We start from the raw sequence: 18,028 nt of genomic DNA on the forward strand, positions 1-18,028 counted from the left end.
TTGGTTTGAAACAGAACGAGAAAGATAACAAATTCATATTGGTTGCAGATACATATTTAGAAATCCCTCGCAATCTATATCTTGTGGATGTATGTAAGTGGGTAGCAGTACCTACAAGTATCGTTGAAGCCGAATAATCATCCGAAATGTAAGATGTAAATTCATAGATTAAAGAAAGAAATGAAATTAAATTTTCGATAATGAAAAGTGTGATTGTTTCCTGATTTTATTTTTTTCGCATTAAGTCCTTCAAACCTGGGCTGAAATTTTATCAATTTAGTTGTTTAAGGGGAATACAATGTAGTAGCAGTCGAAGTAGTCAACACTTAATTTACATGAAAAAACCACTAAAAGGTGAGGCTTCAAAAAGTAATCGTCTAATAACTAGGCATATAGTATAATATATATGTAGTACTGCATATATTATATGAAAGAACTCTTTCGCAAAAAGGGATGTCAGTCTATTATTCTATATTTTGCATATACTTTATTAGCTTCCATTCCGCCGAACGAATTTAATCGTATCTTTCCGTCTATAATTGTTAACTCCCTAGAGAGTAGATAACATGTAAGAGTATGAAGCAATCGGTTCCACCCGAATTTATCTCTCCTTACTTGTTTTGTTTATCTTGGACCATTAAATTACCAGACCTACTCATTGTTTTACTAACTTGTTTACCTTTGAGACACTTTAAGGAGGTAAAGGACTGTTAGAACTTTGGGCACAATTATCATAAGCAGCTCAATCATGTCTACCATAAATGTGACACTGACGCAGTAATGTTTCTTTCGTTGAATAATTTTTTATTCTTGCATTGCATTAAAAAACTTAAACTTTAACAAAAATCATAAAAAGCACATAAGCGCCCAATTAATCGTATAAGAATTAGGAGATTCCCATAACTCAAAGTCGCTTGAAATCATAACCACCATAACCACACACGAGTCCATTTGTCTAATCAGGCCTTCTGGCATCTTAAGGCATAAATTTAGTGCCGATAACGATATCTGATGCGACGCACAGTCTTATAACGGTAGCCATCTTGAGCTAGCTCGGCACTTTTCGCCGCTGGCACTTCTGCAATATCATTACTGGGAGGTAAGTATTCACCATTTGGGGCATCAAAGCTTTTAGCAGCGGCAATGTCTTCTGCAGCTTCAACTTCACGACGGTTACGACGGTACTTTAAACGACGCACAGTTTTATAACGGTAGCCATCTTGAGCCAGCTCGGTACTTTTCACCTCCGGCACTTCAGCAATATCATTACTGGGGGGTAAGTATTCACCATTTGGGGCATCAACGCTTTCAGCGGCCGCAACTTCTTCAGCGGCCTCAGCCTCACGACGATGACGACGGTACTTCAAGCGACGCACGGCCTTATAACGATAACCATCATCACCTAAGATAGTCTTTAACTCCGGTGCCAACTCAACTTCTACAGGAGGTAAGTATTCAGCAGATGGCAGGGAAGTTAATTCAGAGACATCACGGCGATGACGTGCACGGTATCTCAAACGACGTACAGTCTTGTAAAGGTAACCATCGTCAGCGACTCGAGTTTCAGCACCCTCTGGTGGTAAATATTCAGCGCTGGGCTCGACAACTGGTGGCAAATATTCAACGGAAGGCGCTTCACGACGATGACGGTGTACTTTGAAACGTCTCACAGTTTTGTATCTATAACCATCTTCAGCTACACGAGTCTCAGCGCCCTCCGGTGGGATATATTCGGAGGATGGTTCAGCTACTGGCGGTAGATATTCCTCTGAAGGTACCTCACGACGATGACGGTACTTCAGACGACGCACTGCCTTATAACGGTAACCATCATCGGCAAGTGGCGTCGATTCTTCACCGACTGGTGACAAATACTCAGCGGACGGCTCGACACTGTCAATAGGAAGAGATTGAGCAAAGGCCAGCGATGCCAGACCCACAGCGAATGTCACCACAAAGAGTTTCTGCAAATTTGACTTAAATCTTTAGATATATTATTTTATTGGTAATGTAATATTTGGTCTCACCATTTTATGTTTTCTGTTATAAACCCCCTTTTAACAAATTTGAAAATTCGTTAAATGAAACTGTTGTAGAACTTAACACTTCGCCGATGCTAAGCTCAATGAGGATGTTGCTCGATGGTACAGAATATTTATTTATAGCTGCTCTGATTATGTAAGAAATTTAATTAAAATATTGAGTAATTGAACAAAAGCAACAACAATTGTGGAGGAAGACATGGATATAACCAAAAAAAAATAAAAAATTATGTATGTGGAACATTTATAGAAAAGCAACCAACAAAATTATAACAAAATAGGAACGTCGATAATGGCAGCGGTTTCAAGTGTTCTTCGAGTGGTCCAAGTTATTAAATGACGTTAGCGAGTACACAAACATTTTGCATTTTCGAGCATAATGACGGCATAGGCACTTAAGCGAAGTTTATAAATTTACTCTAAGAGCAATTTCGTTTTTATGTTTACTATGTATGGAAATATTCGCTTGACTCCTTTTTAATCTGTACATTGAAACACTTATTCTTCAAAAATTATTGCGTCACGAATTAATTCTGATTTCCAATTTTTTTCCATATTAAAATGTTCTCTACAAAGTGTACGTACCTCATATTCACAATAATTATTATAATTATCATTAGTTCGAAAGCTTTAGTTTGATTCCAGAAGGAAGACTTGCCCGAAAATATGTATATATCCATATGTTCCTTTGCTATATTTACCAGCATACATCAACTTCATTTTACATCCATAATTATTTAAAAATCTTGTTGATGTTTTTGTAGTCACAGCCATTTCTCGACGTTCACTGCGTCCATCGCTTCAAACCTGATATGACTTTTGTAGAATTCAGCTCCTTTCTTCAGAATAGTGCCCCATTTGAACTTATTTAAAATATATTATAGTACATACATATAATAAATTGAAAAGACCAAAAAATCATTATTTTTTGACTTAGATTAACACGGGAGAGAGACATATACAAAAGTAAATTCTTCAGTAATATTATATTTGGTTGGAAAATATCTCCCTTCCACCTTTTTGTCTTTTGAATTTCGCGGCTATGTTTAAAGCGCTACAGAGGTCGTATCTGGCAATACTGTACATATTTAAAACGTCTTCACATAACCTACAAAACGACGCTATGCATGATTAGTTTGGATATTGCGTTCAACAGTTATAGACGTGTAAACATGAAGTTCACTAACGCCGAAATTCGCGCTATTTGAAAGTTTTCCTTCGTTAAAGGCAAATCCGCTAGAGAAACATTCCGTGAGATTAATGGTGTTTTGGAGGATGGTACTCTATCACTTCGAACTGCGAAGGAATGGTTTCGGAGATTCAGAGCGGGTGACTAAAGTAAATTCTTCAAAAATTGTATATAAGTACATTATAAATATATGTATGTACAAGGTGCGCAATTTTTGGTCGTCAGTCAATTTCTGCGGAACAAACCGTGCACACACCTTTCGTAAAACCAAGTGTGCGTTCAAAATGCGATAAATCGATGTTTTGGAGATATTCAATTTCATTTTCATGAATTTCAATAATGAGTTCGGCTGATTTTTGATGAGTTCAAGCATAGTTTCGATGGAATTTCCAGTGATCACGGATTTTGATTGGCCCACATGTTGATTGTCATTTATGTCCTCACGACCACTTTGAAAACGTTCAAACCACTCGTGCACTCTGCTACGGGATAGGCAATCATTGCCATAAACTTTTTTCATCAATTGAAACATTTCGGTAAAAGTTTTACCAATTTTAAAACAAAATTCAATGTTGGCTCTTTGTTCGAAGCTCATTTTCGCACCGATAACTTCACTTCCAATAAATGAAATGTCATGTTCTCACTGAACAATCGATAAAGATAATTCTGACCTTGTCCGTGAGTGAAACCTAGAAGATATTGTTCGTTTAATGAATTACGGTGAAAAAAATCATAATACTAACAAATCGGTGGCGTTTAAAAAAGAAATGCATTTTTCCAAAAATTTTGTCATTTTTGCCCAGCCAAAAATGGTTTTTTATCAGATCAAGTAATTGTTAACTATATGCAGAACAGGTAAAAAAAATATGCTAGTTATCGAATCATTTGTCCCGAGTAATCACTCAAGCAACTTTGAAACTTAATCCTTTTCATTGAATTTTGGGATCGAAAAAACTTTTGTTCTCTGTTATGTGTTAATAATTCTAGGTTTAGGCCAAGGTCTAGCGCCCGCGCTAATAATAGAAAATTTAGGTGGATATGCTATTTGTTTGATATGCCACTTAATGGTTGTTTTTGATTAAAACCCCTGATTCTATTTTGTTTTTATAACATTTTTTACTAGTATTGCAAAATTAACAAGTAAAGAAGGGCTAAGTTCGGCTGTAATCGAACATTTTATACTCTTGCAACTTGCAGGAATCAAAGTCAGGGAAATACCTTAAGGTGTGAAACGTAAACCAAAGGATCGGAATCCAAGCAATTTTATATATGTATACATATAATATATATAACTCATACACTGACCCACAAATTCGGTATAAAGTTCGTTAGAAAAACTAAAATAATTTTAAGTAGTACATGAGAGTTGGGACCCCATTTTATCTATTTTTGCCATTACGTAATACATAACTTGCTGCATATTAGAAAAATGTTCCCTGGGTTTCATTAAGGTACATCACTTACAATCACCAATATGGAGTAAAGCGTAATATGCATAATAATATTAACCAGTAAGGAAGGGCTAAGTTTGGTTAAGACCGAAGATTTTGTACTCTCACAACTTGCAAAAGTCAAAACTACCAAAATAACTTAAGGAGGCAAAACGTTACCCAGAGTATCGGAATCCAAGTAGATCCAGTAGATATCGGTTATATCCAATTTTTATAATGTAACAAGTAAGGAAGGGCTGAGTTCGGGTGTCACCGAACATTTTATACTCTCGCATGATAAAGTGATAATAATTTACATATTTTTTTATTTTGCTGTAAAATCAATTAGATTAGATTAGATCAATTTGTGTACCATAAGTAGGCGGCGCCACGCCAATTTTTAATTTTTAAAGAAAACCTTGGTGTAGCTTCCTTCAATCATTTCTTCCGTAAAACAAGACTATAATACTCTCCTTAGCAACTTTGTTGCGAGAGTATAAAAACAAAGAAATCAGTACAGGCGGTATTTGCAATCTCTCTGCATATGGGCAATTATTTCGATGCGAACAAAAAATTGTATAAAAGAAATAGAATATAAAAATGTATTTAGTTTAACTTAGTTAGAACATAAAGCAACTAAAAATTAAAAATATTTCACTTCAAGTTCATATTATATTGATGTATTGTAGAAAATATATAATTATGTATGTAATTGTGTCAGTTCATTTCCTTAGAAAATAACACATGTACACATCCAAAGTTACTTACAAAAATATGTTGTTTTCTTCTGGCTGTTTTTCAGAACTTTCTAGGATTATATTTTTACTATTTTCAAAAGTAATGTGTAGCCTGTAATGTGTCAGATTGCGCGAACACTTTCTCATCTTCAGTTGAATTTTCATTGACTCTCAATACATCCGCAACAATATCCTCGTCGGACATGGTTCCAAAGCAGCCAGGTTCATTATCACATTGAATTTATTCGTAATCAAGTTGGCACCATTCATAGTTTTCGGCTTCAGTAGCTGAAATCTCATCTTTAATTTTTCCAATGCCTGCCTGAAATGAACAATTTTTCTTTTAATTTATACCAAGTTAAACATGAAATCTACCTTTTTCAAACCCTTACTAGTTGTTTGTTGCTTAATTAGAAAATTGACATCTGTCTATATCAGTTTTAGGTGATATAAACAACCGTTAAGATGAAACCATGTGTAGAAGTTCACGCCCGTTAGGAAAGTTCTCTGAGAGCCATTCACTTGGAAGTGGCCATAAACGAGAAACGGAAGCGAAGAACGTATCTTTGGAAAAAACGGTTGGTAAATTCAGCTTCCATGATAAAACATTCCTAAATGGGTTAAGACTGATCGGCTTCGCCAGGGCCCGAAATATGTTATTTTGTAGTACTAATTTCTAGCATAGGGAAATTCATCAAGCTTCCGGGCTGTCTCCGGATCGAAAACCCACCAACCTGATCGATAATGTTGTAATACACGGAAGGCACGTCTCCAGTCTTTTAGACATTGACTCGGAGCACTATCTCGTTGCATAAAACGCACGTCAGCAAGCACAAGGAAAGTTCGACGTCGAGAAAGAGGTTTCAGACAAGGCGACTCCCTTTCGTGCGATTTCTTCAATCTACTCATGGAGAAAATAATTCAAGCTGCAGAACTAAATAGAAAAGGTACCATCTTTTATAAGAGTGTACAGCTGCTGGCGTTAGTTCTGCTTTCAACAAGCACAAGGAAAGTTCGACGTCGAGAAAGAGGTTTCAGACAAGGCGACTCCCTTTCGTGCGATTTCTTCAATCTACTCATGGAGAAAATAATTCAAGCTGCAGAACTAAATAGAAAAGGTACCATCTTTTATAAGAGTGTACAGCTGCTGGCGTTAGTTCTGCTTACAACAGACTGGACAAGGAAGCAAAGCAAATAGGTCTGGCAGTGAAAGAGGGCAAGACGAAATATCTCCTGTCATCAAACAAACAGTCGTCGCATTCACGACTATGCTCCCACGTCACTGTTGACAGTCATAACTTTGAAGTCGTAGATAATTTCGTGTATCTTGGAACCAGTATAAACACCACCAACAATGTCAGCCTGGAAATCCAGCTGTCCAGTAAAGTCTTCTCTTGACGAACAAAAACCAAACTCTCATTATTCACGTCCTGCTATATGGAGCAGAGGTATGGACGATGACAACAACTGATGAGTCGACGATGCGAGTTTTCGAGAGAAAGGTTCAGCGAAGGATTTATGGTCCTTTGCGCGTTGACCACGGCGAATATCGCTTTCGATGGATCGATGAACTGTATGAGATATACGATGACATTGACATAGTTCAGCAAATTAAAAGACAGCGGCTACGCAGGCTAGGTCATGTTGTCCGAATGGGCGAAAACACTCCAGCTCTGAAAGTATTCGACACAGTACCCGCCGGGGGAAGCAGAGGAAGAGGAAGACCTCAATTTCCTTAGAAAGACCTTTTGGAGAAGGACCTGGCTACACTTGGAATCTCCAATTGGAGCCAAACAGAAGGAAGAACTACTGGCGCGCTGTTCTAAACTCGTTTATAACCGCGCAAGCAATATCTAAGCCAAAAAAGAAAAAGAAGTACAAACGTTGAGTGAACAAAACTATTATACTATAGTACTCTGTAGCAACATGTTGAAAGTAGAATATCCCAAGCCTATGTCAGTGCACGCACTTTAGTTGATAATTGAAAACATATATTTGTAACAGAAATGACTATCAATTGTTATAAGAACCAAATTTACAATTTATTAACAAAGTACATATGTATAAATATCTGATATACAGAAATACAAAGTAGATACATTTTCCAATGTCATCCATAGGGTTAGGGATTAGAAACTTGACGTATTTTTTAGTTGTTCTAAAGCAAGGATTTAAATTTTTGGATAAAATTAACAACATTGGGTTTGATAACAACAGGTATATTCTACATAGAGTAGGTCATTTGTTTTTATAAGACCAGTACATATCTTCGTTTGCATACCACTACAGAGTTTTTAAATCTGGAAACTCAGATGTACTTAGTTTATATAAGAATATATAATACAGGGTTTGTCCAGAAAGTAACTGTACTTCGGAGCAGGAATAAAGGGATGTCCAACTAATTCCAGTGTGAGAGCGCCTCAAAGTTAGCGTTTTTTATAACATTTTCCATTATGGCCAGATCGAACAAAATAATAATTTTTGGGCATTTAAATTAAAACACCTAACATTTAGTATGAATAAAAATTACTATATAGTGGTTATTTATTATATGGAGAAACTATTTAAATCTTTTTAAAGTATATTAGAACAACTGATTTTTGACCTTTCAATATCCAATAAAAGGGTTTAAGCTTGTTAGCTCTCAATCATTAAATGTTTTTAATCATTTTCCATTGAATATAATATTATTATGCTTCAAATTACGAAACATTTCATCAAATATCTTTAAATTTCACAAATGTTTTAATTTTCATTGTTCTACATTTTTTATAAGTGGTCTTGAACGATGCAACAAATCCCTCCGTTTACATATCTTTTTGGTAAGTTTTCAATCTGGCCATCGCTCGTTTCCAATTACTAAACGTCAAAACCTCCTGGGGTCGAATCGTTACATCCGTGAACGTATCACTCGTCACGTAAAAGCCTGTATTTCGTATTATGACGTACGTGGTCGTAACGCTTCTATCGTGATCTAGCATGATGACATACGTGAACGAGTATATAAACGTATCCGTTCGTTCGAATCGTCGCTCGAACGCGAACTACCAATCGTAATAGCCAAATTTATGGAAATGTGAGCAAAATTTTTTAAAATTTTAAGTGTTTTATAATTTTTAGTAATAAAGGACATAAACAGGAAAGCAATGAATGGAATATCTCATTAAAAATTAAAAAAAAAAATATTTATATGAACAAAATTTTTGTATTTTAGTTGACAATAAAAATAAAATTATTTATAAGGTTAAGGACATATACATTTTTTAGTTAAATGTATTAAAGAATACTTTATTTGATCTCTTATCGTTTGGTCGATTGCGGTGAAGCGGTTCGCTACCCCAGTGTCCATTTCATGTGTGAGATAAGAATCGTAATTTTGAGGGTCGCAACTTGTTGTAAATTTTATGCAGATATTATGTAATGCCTCACAAACGTTGGCAAAACTTCCACCTTTGTGGGGTGATACCTTCCTCTCTTGCCTAAAATCCTAAAATTCTCCATCGTGTTTTTAAGATTCCGATGCTTTGTTCAACGATACATCTACAAAGAAAATTTTGTTAATGAGGATTCATATATTTTTTTTATACCTACGCTATTGCTACGATCTCTTAGCTATCTTCGCACTATTTTTTTATGCCCATCACTTTCACTAGAGCTCAAATAAAAAAACAAAGTTGGATTCATTTTGATATTTCTGATTTACTTCTGTTAGTTTATTGAAAATTTCGCAACAGTTTTGACAGTTCCACATCTATTGTGACCTAAAAATACGATCCAAAGCAATGTGGAATTTAAAAACTATTGTAAATTGAAAATACATTACGATCCGTTTGCTATCGTATGTCATAATGCCAATCACCGCATACGATTGACGTATCACGTAATTTTCTTTCGTATGTTTGCCGATCCGTGCACGGATGTAACGATTCGACCCCTGAACTCGATCAACTGTCAAAGTTCAGGAGGTTTTGAAGTTTAGCAGTTGTTCTCTCACTTCCAGTGACATCTCTTTATCTCTGCTTCGGAGCGTGCACCCACCGACTGGATTCTGTATAGGTCGTACCTAGCTAACGAACGAGCGGCTGGTCAGTTGTCTCCGAGCACCTGGAGAGTAAGGACAAAGATTTTCACGCGACGTGCTTCTGTGAGTGGTGCAAGCCAAAAATGCAGCGTTCGTTAAAGCGACTAAATTCTATGTGAAACTAACTACTATGAAAATCTGCGACAGAAACGTTTGATATGATCAAGCAGGCTTATCCAGATGTTGCTTTAGCCCTTCTTGAAGGGCTGGGAAAGGGTCGCTTATGAATGAGCTAATCCATAGTGAAAATTATGCTCATTGTCTTTTTTGACATCAAAGGCATTGTCTACCATGAATGTTTTCCTCATGCACAAACCGTCAACGCCAAGTTGTACGTAGAAGTCCTCAAGATACTCAAACGAAAGGTCAATCAGGTCTACTCAGTCCTATTACTTTTCAGACAAACCCTGTAACACTTGCAAAATGTTCATCACTGAGCTCTCTACCATAAATGCAAATAAATAATTGGGAGTTAAAACGAAATAATATGGGAAACATATGTAGCCATAGAACAATCCAAAGGTTACAATCAAAATTCGTTTCAAATCGGTAAAGCATTTTGCGATATTACTCCTAAAAACCATCAGAGCCATACACATTACCAAATTTGGAACCGATTCACATATAAGTAAGCCATTATTTCATCCGTTTGGTTATATTTATAGTCCATAGAATTGTTAATAAAGCAGTCTTCGCCAATAAGTGAAATTACTTATGTGATACGTGGTTATGTTCGAATCATATGCCAGGTTCGCGAAATGATTTCTGTCCTTCCCCATATCACAGTTACTACATATAGAAAAAAATTTTTAATTACTAACTAACTTGAACACTTTATATTATATTGTATAACATGAATTTAGTGATGTGACAAGAATTCGATCTCCCGTCAGCAATACCAACGTCATTAGGGTGTCAAGGAACACCAACATAATTCGTATTTCTGCTCCTTTCTGTATATTTAGATAGAGCAATGTATATGTACATATATTTCAAAACAATAAGTAATGACTATTCGAATATTCGAAAAATACGAGTTTGCTGTTGATCCGAATACTACAGACATATACATATATAGTACTTAATATTCGGTTGGGAAAATCGGTTTTTTATCCGGATTTGAGTAGTATTTAGTTTAATGTACGACTATCTGAAATAACACTGTTAACATTGCCTTATATGATCTGACATATGCCAATTCCTGCCAATATTCCCTACAACCTACTTATTCTTTAGATTGTTTAGTGTGTCAGTAATTTCCAGTAATACCCAAACATTATATTCATATGGAAAGTTTTTGAAAAATGTGCATCAAATACACCAATCTCTTTCAAGATCTTTCATATGAAGTAAATAGTAAAGATAAAAGTAATAAGTCATACACAATTTGTGTTTGAATAAATTTTATTATTCTTGCATTTTATTTCTTAATATAACAAACTAATTGTAAAGTGTAATCAGTACACGTGGGACTATTTCATTTTAAAATTCCATATCTCAAATATATCATATTTTCACATCATATCTTCGCAATCACAACCATTTACTTGACACTCATCATTTAACATGCGGGTTCATTAGGTTTGTACAGTCTACTGACGATGGCGGTACTTCAAGCGACGCACTGTTTTATAACGATAACCATCTTGAGCCAATTCAGCACTCTTCACCTCTGGTACTTCAGCAACATCATTACTAGGTGGCAAGTATTCACCATTGGGGGCATCAACGCTTTCAGCGGCGGCAACTTCTTCAGCAGCCTCAGCTTCACGACGATGACGGCGGTACTTCAAACGACGCACAGTCTTATAACGATAACCCTCGTCACCTAAGACGGTCTTCAACTCCGGTGCCAACTCAACTTCTACAGGAGGTAAGTATTCAGCAGATGGCAATTCAGAGACATCACGACGATGACGAGCACGGAATCTCAAACGACGTACTGTCTTATAACGGTAACCATCGTCAGCGACACGGGTTTCAGCACCCTCTGGTGGTAAATATTCAGCGCTGGGCTCGACCACTGGTGGCAAATATTCAACGGAAGGAGCTTCACGGCGATGACGGTGTACTTTGAAACGTCTCACAGTTTTGTATCTATAACCGTCTTCAGCTACACGAGTCTCAGCGCCCTCCGGTGGTATATATTCGGAGGATGGTTCAGCTACTGGCGGTAAATATTCCTCTGAAGGTAACTCACGACGATGACGGTACTTCAGACGGCGCACTGCCTTATAACGGTACCCATCATCGGCAAGTGGTGCCGATTCATCACCGACTGGTGGCAAATACTCGGCTGAGGGCTCAGCTGGTGCTGATTGGGCGATGGCACATGCAATAAAGCACGCAGCGAGTGCGACTGCGAAGAGTTTCTGTGGATGAAGGACATTAAGAAATTTCAAAGTTGACGGACCTTTAAACAATAGTTATTATTTGAATGGGTGTTAAGTAGTATTGTGGTATTAAGTAATTGGGATAGGTTGGAACAGTTTTATACTTTGTACTCACCATTTTCTTGTTATCCTTATGTGTAGCCTGTCAAGTTATAAATTTTTATTATATTTTTCCGAATTTTTGAACTGAACACTCAGCAGTTGCTAAACTCAATGATGACACTATCGAGGCATTTAGAATATTTATAGTTGGCTAGATCAGTCAAAGCGAAGTGAAAATGATTGTGGTTGCCAAGTCAAGTCATATACTTCAATACAAATAAAGTACCTACTGAAGTAATTATGAATTTATAAAAACAAAACACCTAAATAAGACAATAACCACATTCCAGGTACTTCTGTAAGTTTACCTGGATCTGTGTTGGGCAATAGAAGCGCTGAAAATGGTAACAGCTTGAAGTGGGCATCAACTGCCCAAATTACTAAATGTAGATATGGTACATTCATTCACATATACATATGTATGTATGTATTAACGCTATGGCTAACAATTTATGGCAACTACGAGTACAATGGGGCTTACAAATTTATTTATCTATTTTCAACTCCTCCATGAAAATTTCTTTATTTATTATCATTTTGAAGGGTACTTGTGCAAATTTGATAGAATTATTAACATTTAAACATAAGTTTCCGATCCGGTTTTTCAAGTGGCCCATGGTTCAGCGCTGTCCAACTACTATGTATGTGCATAAGTATGTATGGTAAGTAATAACCACAGCGACGCTATTCATTTGGACCGCTGGCTGTGTGTTGTAATTGGCTACTGTTCACCTGATGCCACTTTAGGCCACCAAATTGATCGATCTGAATTCTACCATTATGGTTTAATGTTTCACGAATACACATACGAATCATTTGTTGACGTAAATAACGCTAAACTGGTGAACGATTAAGCATTAAAGCAGAAAAAAGAAGAGGATAAAATGCTAAATCATGTTATCAGCATATTTGTTTTGAACTCATCCCTACAATCTTAACAAACATAGGTAGTTGCTAAGACAAATTCTATGTATGGTAGATCTTCTTGATGGTTTGGCTCATCAAGCACTATTTATTGAGTTATAGCTTTCATAATAAAATAAATTAGCAAAAAAAGGAAACAAAGCGAACGCGATCTCAAAGTTCTTAAGTGGCATTGTATTACGTAATTTATATTTCAATCAAGAGTGGAGCATTGGAAATGTAATCAGCGAAGAACAATTACTTCGATTTCGCTAAACTGACCTTGGCTGGAGTGTATTGCTCGCAAAGGTACAAACTTCTACAACTGCCGTCAATTCTTTGCATAAATGTTCTAAAATTACATTTCTATAATATCAATTTTAATTACAAATATGATATATTTGGCATGTACATTGCAAACAAATTTACATTTTTGATGCCTAATTCCGCAATTGGAATCCAAATTAAGGCTTGTAGTCGATTGGTTGAAAGGTGAGGTGGTAAAAATGCCTGAACGCAAGCGACTACACTGAAGTCATCAATATGTTCATTATGATCCTAGGTGAGTCTCAGCTTGATCAAACTAAAATCACAATATTTCTATTGGGTTCTGAGATAAAGATAGTAGCATAGACCGACCAAATTATAAAAGAATCAAAACCTCATTAGGATCAAAATCTACTGCATTCTTGTTGATATTATTTTAGGTTTTTCCTATCGTGTATTACTGCCGAGCATTGTATATCAGGGAAGTATAGATGAGTCCTCATGCAAGGAAATGTTTTATCTGGTTTTCGTGAAGAAGAAAACAAATTTAAAATTTCGATTAGATAATTATAATAAACAATACCTATTTTAGCCAAATTATGGAAAATGTTCAGTACATATTGTCAATATCATCTGCGATAGCAATTTTTTAATTAAAAATAAATAATATATGAAGAAATTAACATACCAAAGAAAGCTCCTAACTGCTGGTAAAACAATAAAAAATTGTAAATTGTAAAAATTTTTTTCTGTGATACTTTAGGAACTCAAAAATACACGTTTTGTAGACATTGTTGGTCCAAAATTATTTAAACCAATGCATGAAGAGTGAAAGCTTTAGCAAAGGCTTAGACTTAGTCCTCGTTATTGAGGTGGTAGCAAACACCGAATATACTAAATACTACTTTGGCGACCTACTATCTTCGTTCAGAGAATGATGTTTCGTTCGTAGAGGTATTATAGTTTTAATTAATGATATCTCTCTCTTAAAAACTGAAAAATTTTAAGATGTTCTTTAATTGGTATCGTCAAATCCGATGTGAAAAGCGGTTAAACTCTACCATTTGATTCAGTTTCGCTTATTTCTGTTAAAGAATATATTCAAAAGCAGGAAAGTTCGAAAGCTTGGAAACACTCTCAATGTATCTGTGCAGAAAACTCGCAATATTTATTTGTAAAACATAAGGAAAAACAAGTAGAGATGAGCTAAGTTCGTGTGCAACCAAACATTTTATACTCTTACAACTTGCAAGAATCAAAGCAAGGAATATTCCTTCAGGTGGCGGCAAAACTTCATATTATATATAAAGTGTGTTGCGAAAGAATTAGACTTAGTTTTATTGCTATATTTTAGTTCGCGTCAGCTAAAATTATATTAAAAACATTTTCAATTGAGTGACACCCATGTGATACTAACTCGGCTGAAGAGGATAAATTTTATATATTGAGTTAGTGTGGGAAACGCCGTACATAGTTTCGAAATTTTTTATATTTAGGATATGAGTTTAGACCAAGCGCTAAACCATATAATTTTTAAGGAAAACATGTTCACTTAGCTTCATTGAAATATCACGCATTTGACTATTTGGAAAAACGGAAATCATTTGATTGGGTGTATTGCGAGCAGAGAAAGAAATTAATTTGGACATTGCTCAGGTATACTTTAAAACGTATTTCCAAAAATTTTTTCAAATCACACACTCACTTGTTCCCTGGGTTTCATTAACATGTCTCAAATACCATCACCTATCCTATAGGTAAAGTCAACAGGATGTTCGAAAAACCTGATGTTAGTTATATGGGGGCCAGTCAAGTTTTCTCTCGATTTTATTTTTAAGCAGAAAAATACACTGATAAGTTTAAAATACGTCCTTTCATTTTCGTTGAGATAACTCACATTTTGGCCTATATATGCGGTACGAAGTCACCAGGAAATTTGAAAATCCATCCTCAGAGGTAAAATTTAATGTCTCTGTTGTATTTAGTTATTCTGTATAACCTTATATCTTTCTCAATTAGTTTTAGGTGATACGTAGAACCATTCGTTGAACAAAACTATTATATAGTACTCTGTAGCAATATATTTCAAGAGCATAAAAGACTTTTTAACTATAAACTGCAATTTTTGAATCTTTTGGATGTCTTCCTACCCATGACCCGCGAAGTATAATTATGCATCCATCGCAACTAGAATCAACCTACACCCCACCATAGTTAAGCAAATCTCACCAAATTACAATGAATAAGCTTAACGTAATGTGGATATTCGAGTATGTGCACGTTTGGTGTAAGCTCATAAATCTGGAACAACAAACTTTAATGGGCAGTAAAGCAAAGCACACCGGATCAAACAAAACCAACAAAATCCGCAGCGGCAAAGTGTAAATGCGTTTTTTATGTTCTGTGGTTATCCCAATAATCAAAGCAAAAGTTATGCCATATAAAAGTGCCAAAAAAGCAAAAATAACAAAAGTCCACATGCAGCATTATTTTCTGATATTGCGTGGACACTCATTCACACATGGGAACTAAAAGGGCAAGCATGTCGAACAAGCATTTATGCAAGTGCAGCAAATGCTTAAACGTTCAATTGATTGGAAATGCGCACATGATTCATAATTAATAAACTGCGAATATTTTCACAGATTAATTTCACCTCGCCGACAACAAACCACGCAAATCACCTGAAGGTGATCGGCCGGGCCGTGCCCAGCGGCTGGTGGTTAACGAGCCAAGTAAATTACCCCTGTGTGTACTACCTATGAGTTATGTGCATAGGGATGCATGGAAAGGCAAACACCGCCAGAGCACCGATATCATACTTTGTTACAATTCAGCTGTTATTAGCGATTTTCAACCAGGAATGCCATTACTCATCACAATTCGAAAATGCTATCAGCACCAAAGCAATGCCCCACTTGGTATATACATACATATACAAGTAAAAGGGTACGTGATTCGAAAAATGTTGCCATTACCTTCACTCAGATGATAAACTTTAGTAGTTTTCCATTCTGATATTGGCATACGCCAACTTACTCAAGTAAACTTAGTATTTGGATAGGTCCGTTTCCTTTGAGTCAAAATTCCCGATATATCAAAATGTATTGAGATCATCATAACTCTCCTAGACAACCTGTGCTCATAAGAACTAATTAAATTAATTAAAATACTTATAAAAAGCAAAAAGGGGGAATCCATTTACATTGATAAAAGATACAGATAAATCTGAGATGATCCTGGTGGAATCAAATATTCAAATCTAATAAAACTGGCTTATAGTCATTTTGCGACTATTAAGTTAGAGCCTGTTTTTTGCTAATTTTGGGTTGCTAAAACCGAAAGTGATAGTAAACAATTTTTGTTATGTAGCCAAGGTGTGTAGAGGTCGAATCACCATCATTTACTAAAACGACAAAAATAGCTGGAGGTGATGCAATTTTTGAACTCAAATTCGTAATCAGAACACCTCAAATATCCGACAGACCCCTTGGCGCATTAGTCGTAAATTTTTCCTTCAGATTTGTTGAGTAGTATAAAATAAACGTGAGAAGCCCAGTTAAACGACATTGTAACAATTGTCAGCAGTAGCAGATTACAGCAATATCATATATGAACGCTGCTGATTTTATTTTAATAGCTCGAAAATTTCTCTATTCACCCTTTCGACAAAGCGGCAATGGAAATTTAAGCAAAATCAGAGAGTACAGAAATATTACATACATATATATATGGTAACTCTACTAGATACTTGACTGAACGTCTCCTTCATTTTGAAGTTGGATCCGGACGGTTTATGTATTTTATGAGAATCACTTTCACTTTTTGTTTTCATGTCAAAAGTACGCGGAAATGTTTGGCTATGCCTAGAACTTAACTACCAAGAAAAAATAGTTTAATCAAAAATTGGAAACAGGTCATTCCTTGTGACGTCGCTTATGGCCTGACCCTAGAAATGTACTTCATAATACGGAAAATGTAAAAACTTCAGGCTCCATCCAACTGCAATTTTTATCAACAATGAACCTTACAAACAAATAAACCGCCCAGACGGGCCTAGTGGTGACCATGTAAACAATTCAATGCCACAAATCCTGCCGGTGCTTTAAATAAATACAATAAAACACCAAAAGGTCGGGGTAATAATGGGTGGTTAAGCGTTTATAAATACATAGATTTGTATGGGGTTGTCCTGCGGAAACTTTATTTACATTTAAACATCTACCATAGTTTTACGCGTACATTTATACATATTTACATGTGAAGGGAATCAACGCTGCCGTCTACAGAGAGATAGAGTGAAAAAGAGCCGCGTTGAAATTCCCAATCAACAGTCAACTCCCAACTGGACACACACAACTTGTTTGCTATTATTTCCCCTTCGAAAAATGTCTGATTGGGCTGGTTTAAAGTTAAACAATATGTTGTTGTTAGGCTTTTTGTTGTTAATTTTTTACTGTTTACAATGCGCTCAAAAGCTTAACAAGTGCGTATGCATCTACATATACTTGCATCTGCACATTTGGTACTGAATCCTGCGCCTTAGTCACCTTTTAACCGGATATACTTATTTGTTTCTGCCCCTCTGCGCTTCATTTCTTGTTTGTCTATCAGAAATTCATTCATTTTGCAATTTGCACACATAGTTTAACAAAAATGTAGCGAAATAAAAAATAAATAACAAACATTGTAAAAGTGACATCAACAATGACCATAACAATTACAATACCAACAAAGCCTATCTGCTCTGATTAACGTCAATGGCCAATTTCAGACTTTGCTAAATGAATACTACATATTCCGTTAACAGGTACATTTTTTGTACCTTTGGACATACTAAATATACAATGTAGAAAACATACATATGTAGATAACCAGAAGAAA

At 35.8% G+C, this 18,028-nt stretch overlaps 1 protein-coding gene and 1 long non-coding RNA gene across 2 annotated transcripts; both read right to left on the reverse strand.

The window, feature by feature from the left end:
- Window positions 1–954: 954 nt before the first annotated feature.
- LOC126762803 (uncharacterized) lies at window positions 955–14,873 on the reverse strand. The gene is made up of 4 exons (XM_050479848.1): window positions 14,850–14,873; window positions 11,988–12,014; window positions 11,105–11,851; window positions 955–1,964 (listed from the first exon to the last, which is right to left on the reverse strand). The coding sequence occupies exons 1-4, from the start codon at window positions 14,871–14,873 to the stop codon at window positions 990–992; spliced, it is 1,773 nt and encodes a 590-aa protein (XP_050335805.1). The 3' UTR covers window positions 955–989.
- On the reverse strand, window positions 9,078–9,329 carry LOC126762394 (uncharacterized). The gene is made up of 2 exons (XR_007667450.1): window positions 9,217–9,329; window positions 9,078–9,159 (listed from the first exon to the last, which is right to left on the reverse strand). It is a non-coding gene; the product is annotated as an uncharacterized LOC126762394 (long non-coding RNA).
- Window positions 14,874–18,028: the final 3,155 nt, after the last annotated feature.

Source organism: Bactrocera neohumeralis, chromosome 6 (assembly GCF_024586455.1).
Source record: "Bactrocera neohumeralis isolate Rockhampton chromosome 6, APGP_CSIRO_Bneo_wtdbg2-racon-allhic-juicebox.fasta_v2, whole genome shotgun sequence".
Lineage (NCBI taxonomy): Eukaryota > Metazoa > Arthropoda > Insecta > Diptera > Tephritidae > Bactrocera > Bactrocera neohumeralis.

Bases quoted from the DNA above. Each gene is read 5' to 3' on its own strand.
- LOC126762803 (XM_050479848.1), bottom strand. From the start codon at position 14,873: ATGTTAATGAAACCCAGGGAACAA. The intron at 11,852-11,987 runs GTGAGTACAAAG...CTTCATCCACAG, and splicing joins ATAAGGATAACAAGAAAATG to AAACTCTTCGCAGTCGCACT. The intron at 1,965-11,104 runs GTGCGTCGCTTG...TCAAATTTGCAG, and splicing joins ATGGTTATCGTTATAAAACA to AAACTCTTTGTGGTGACATT.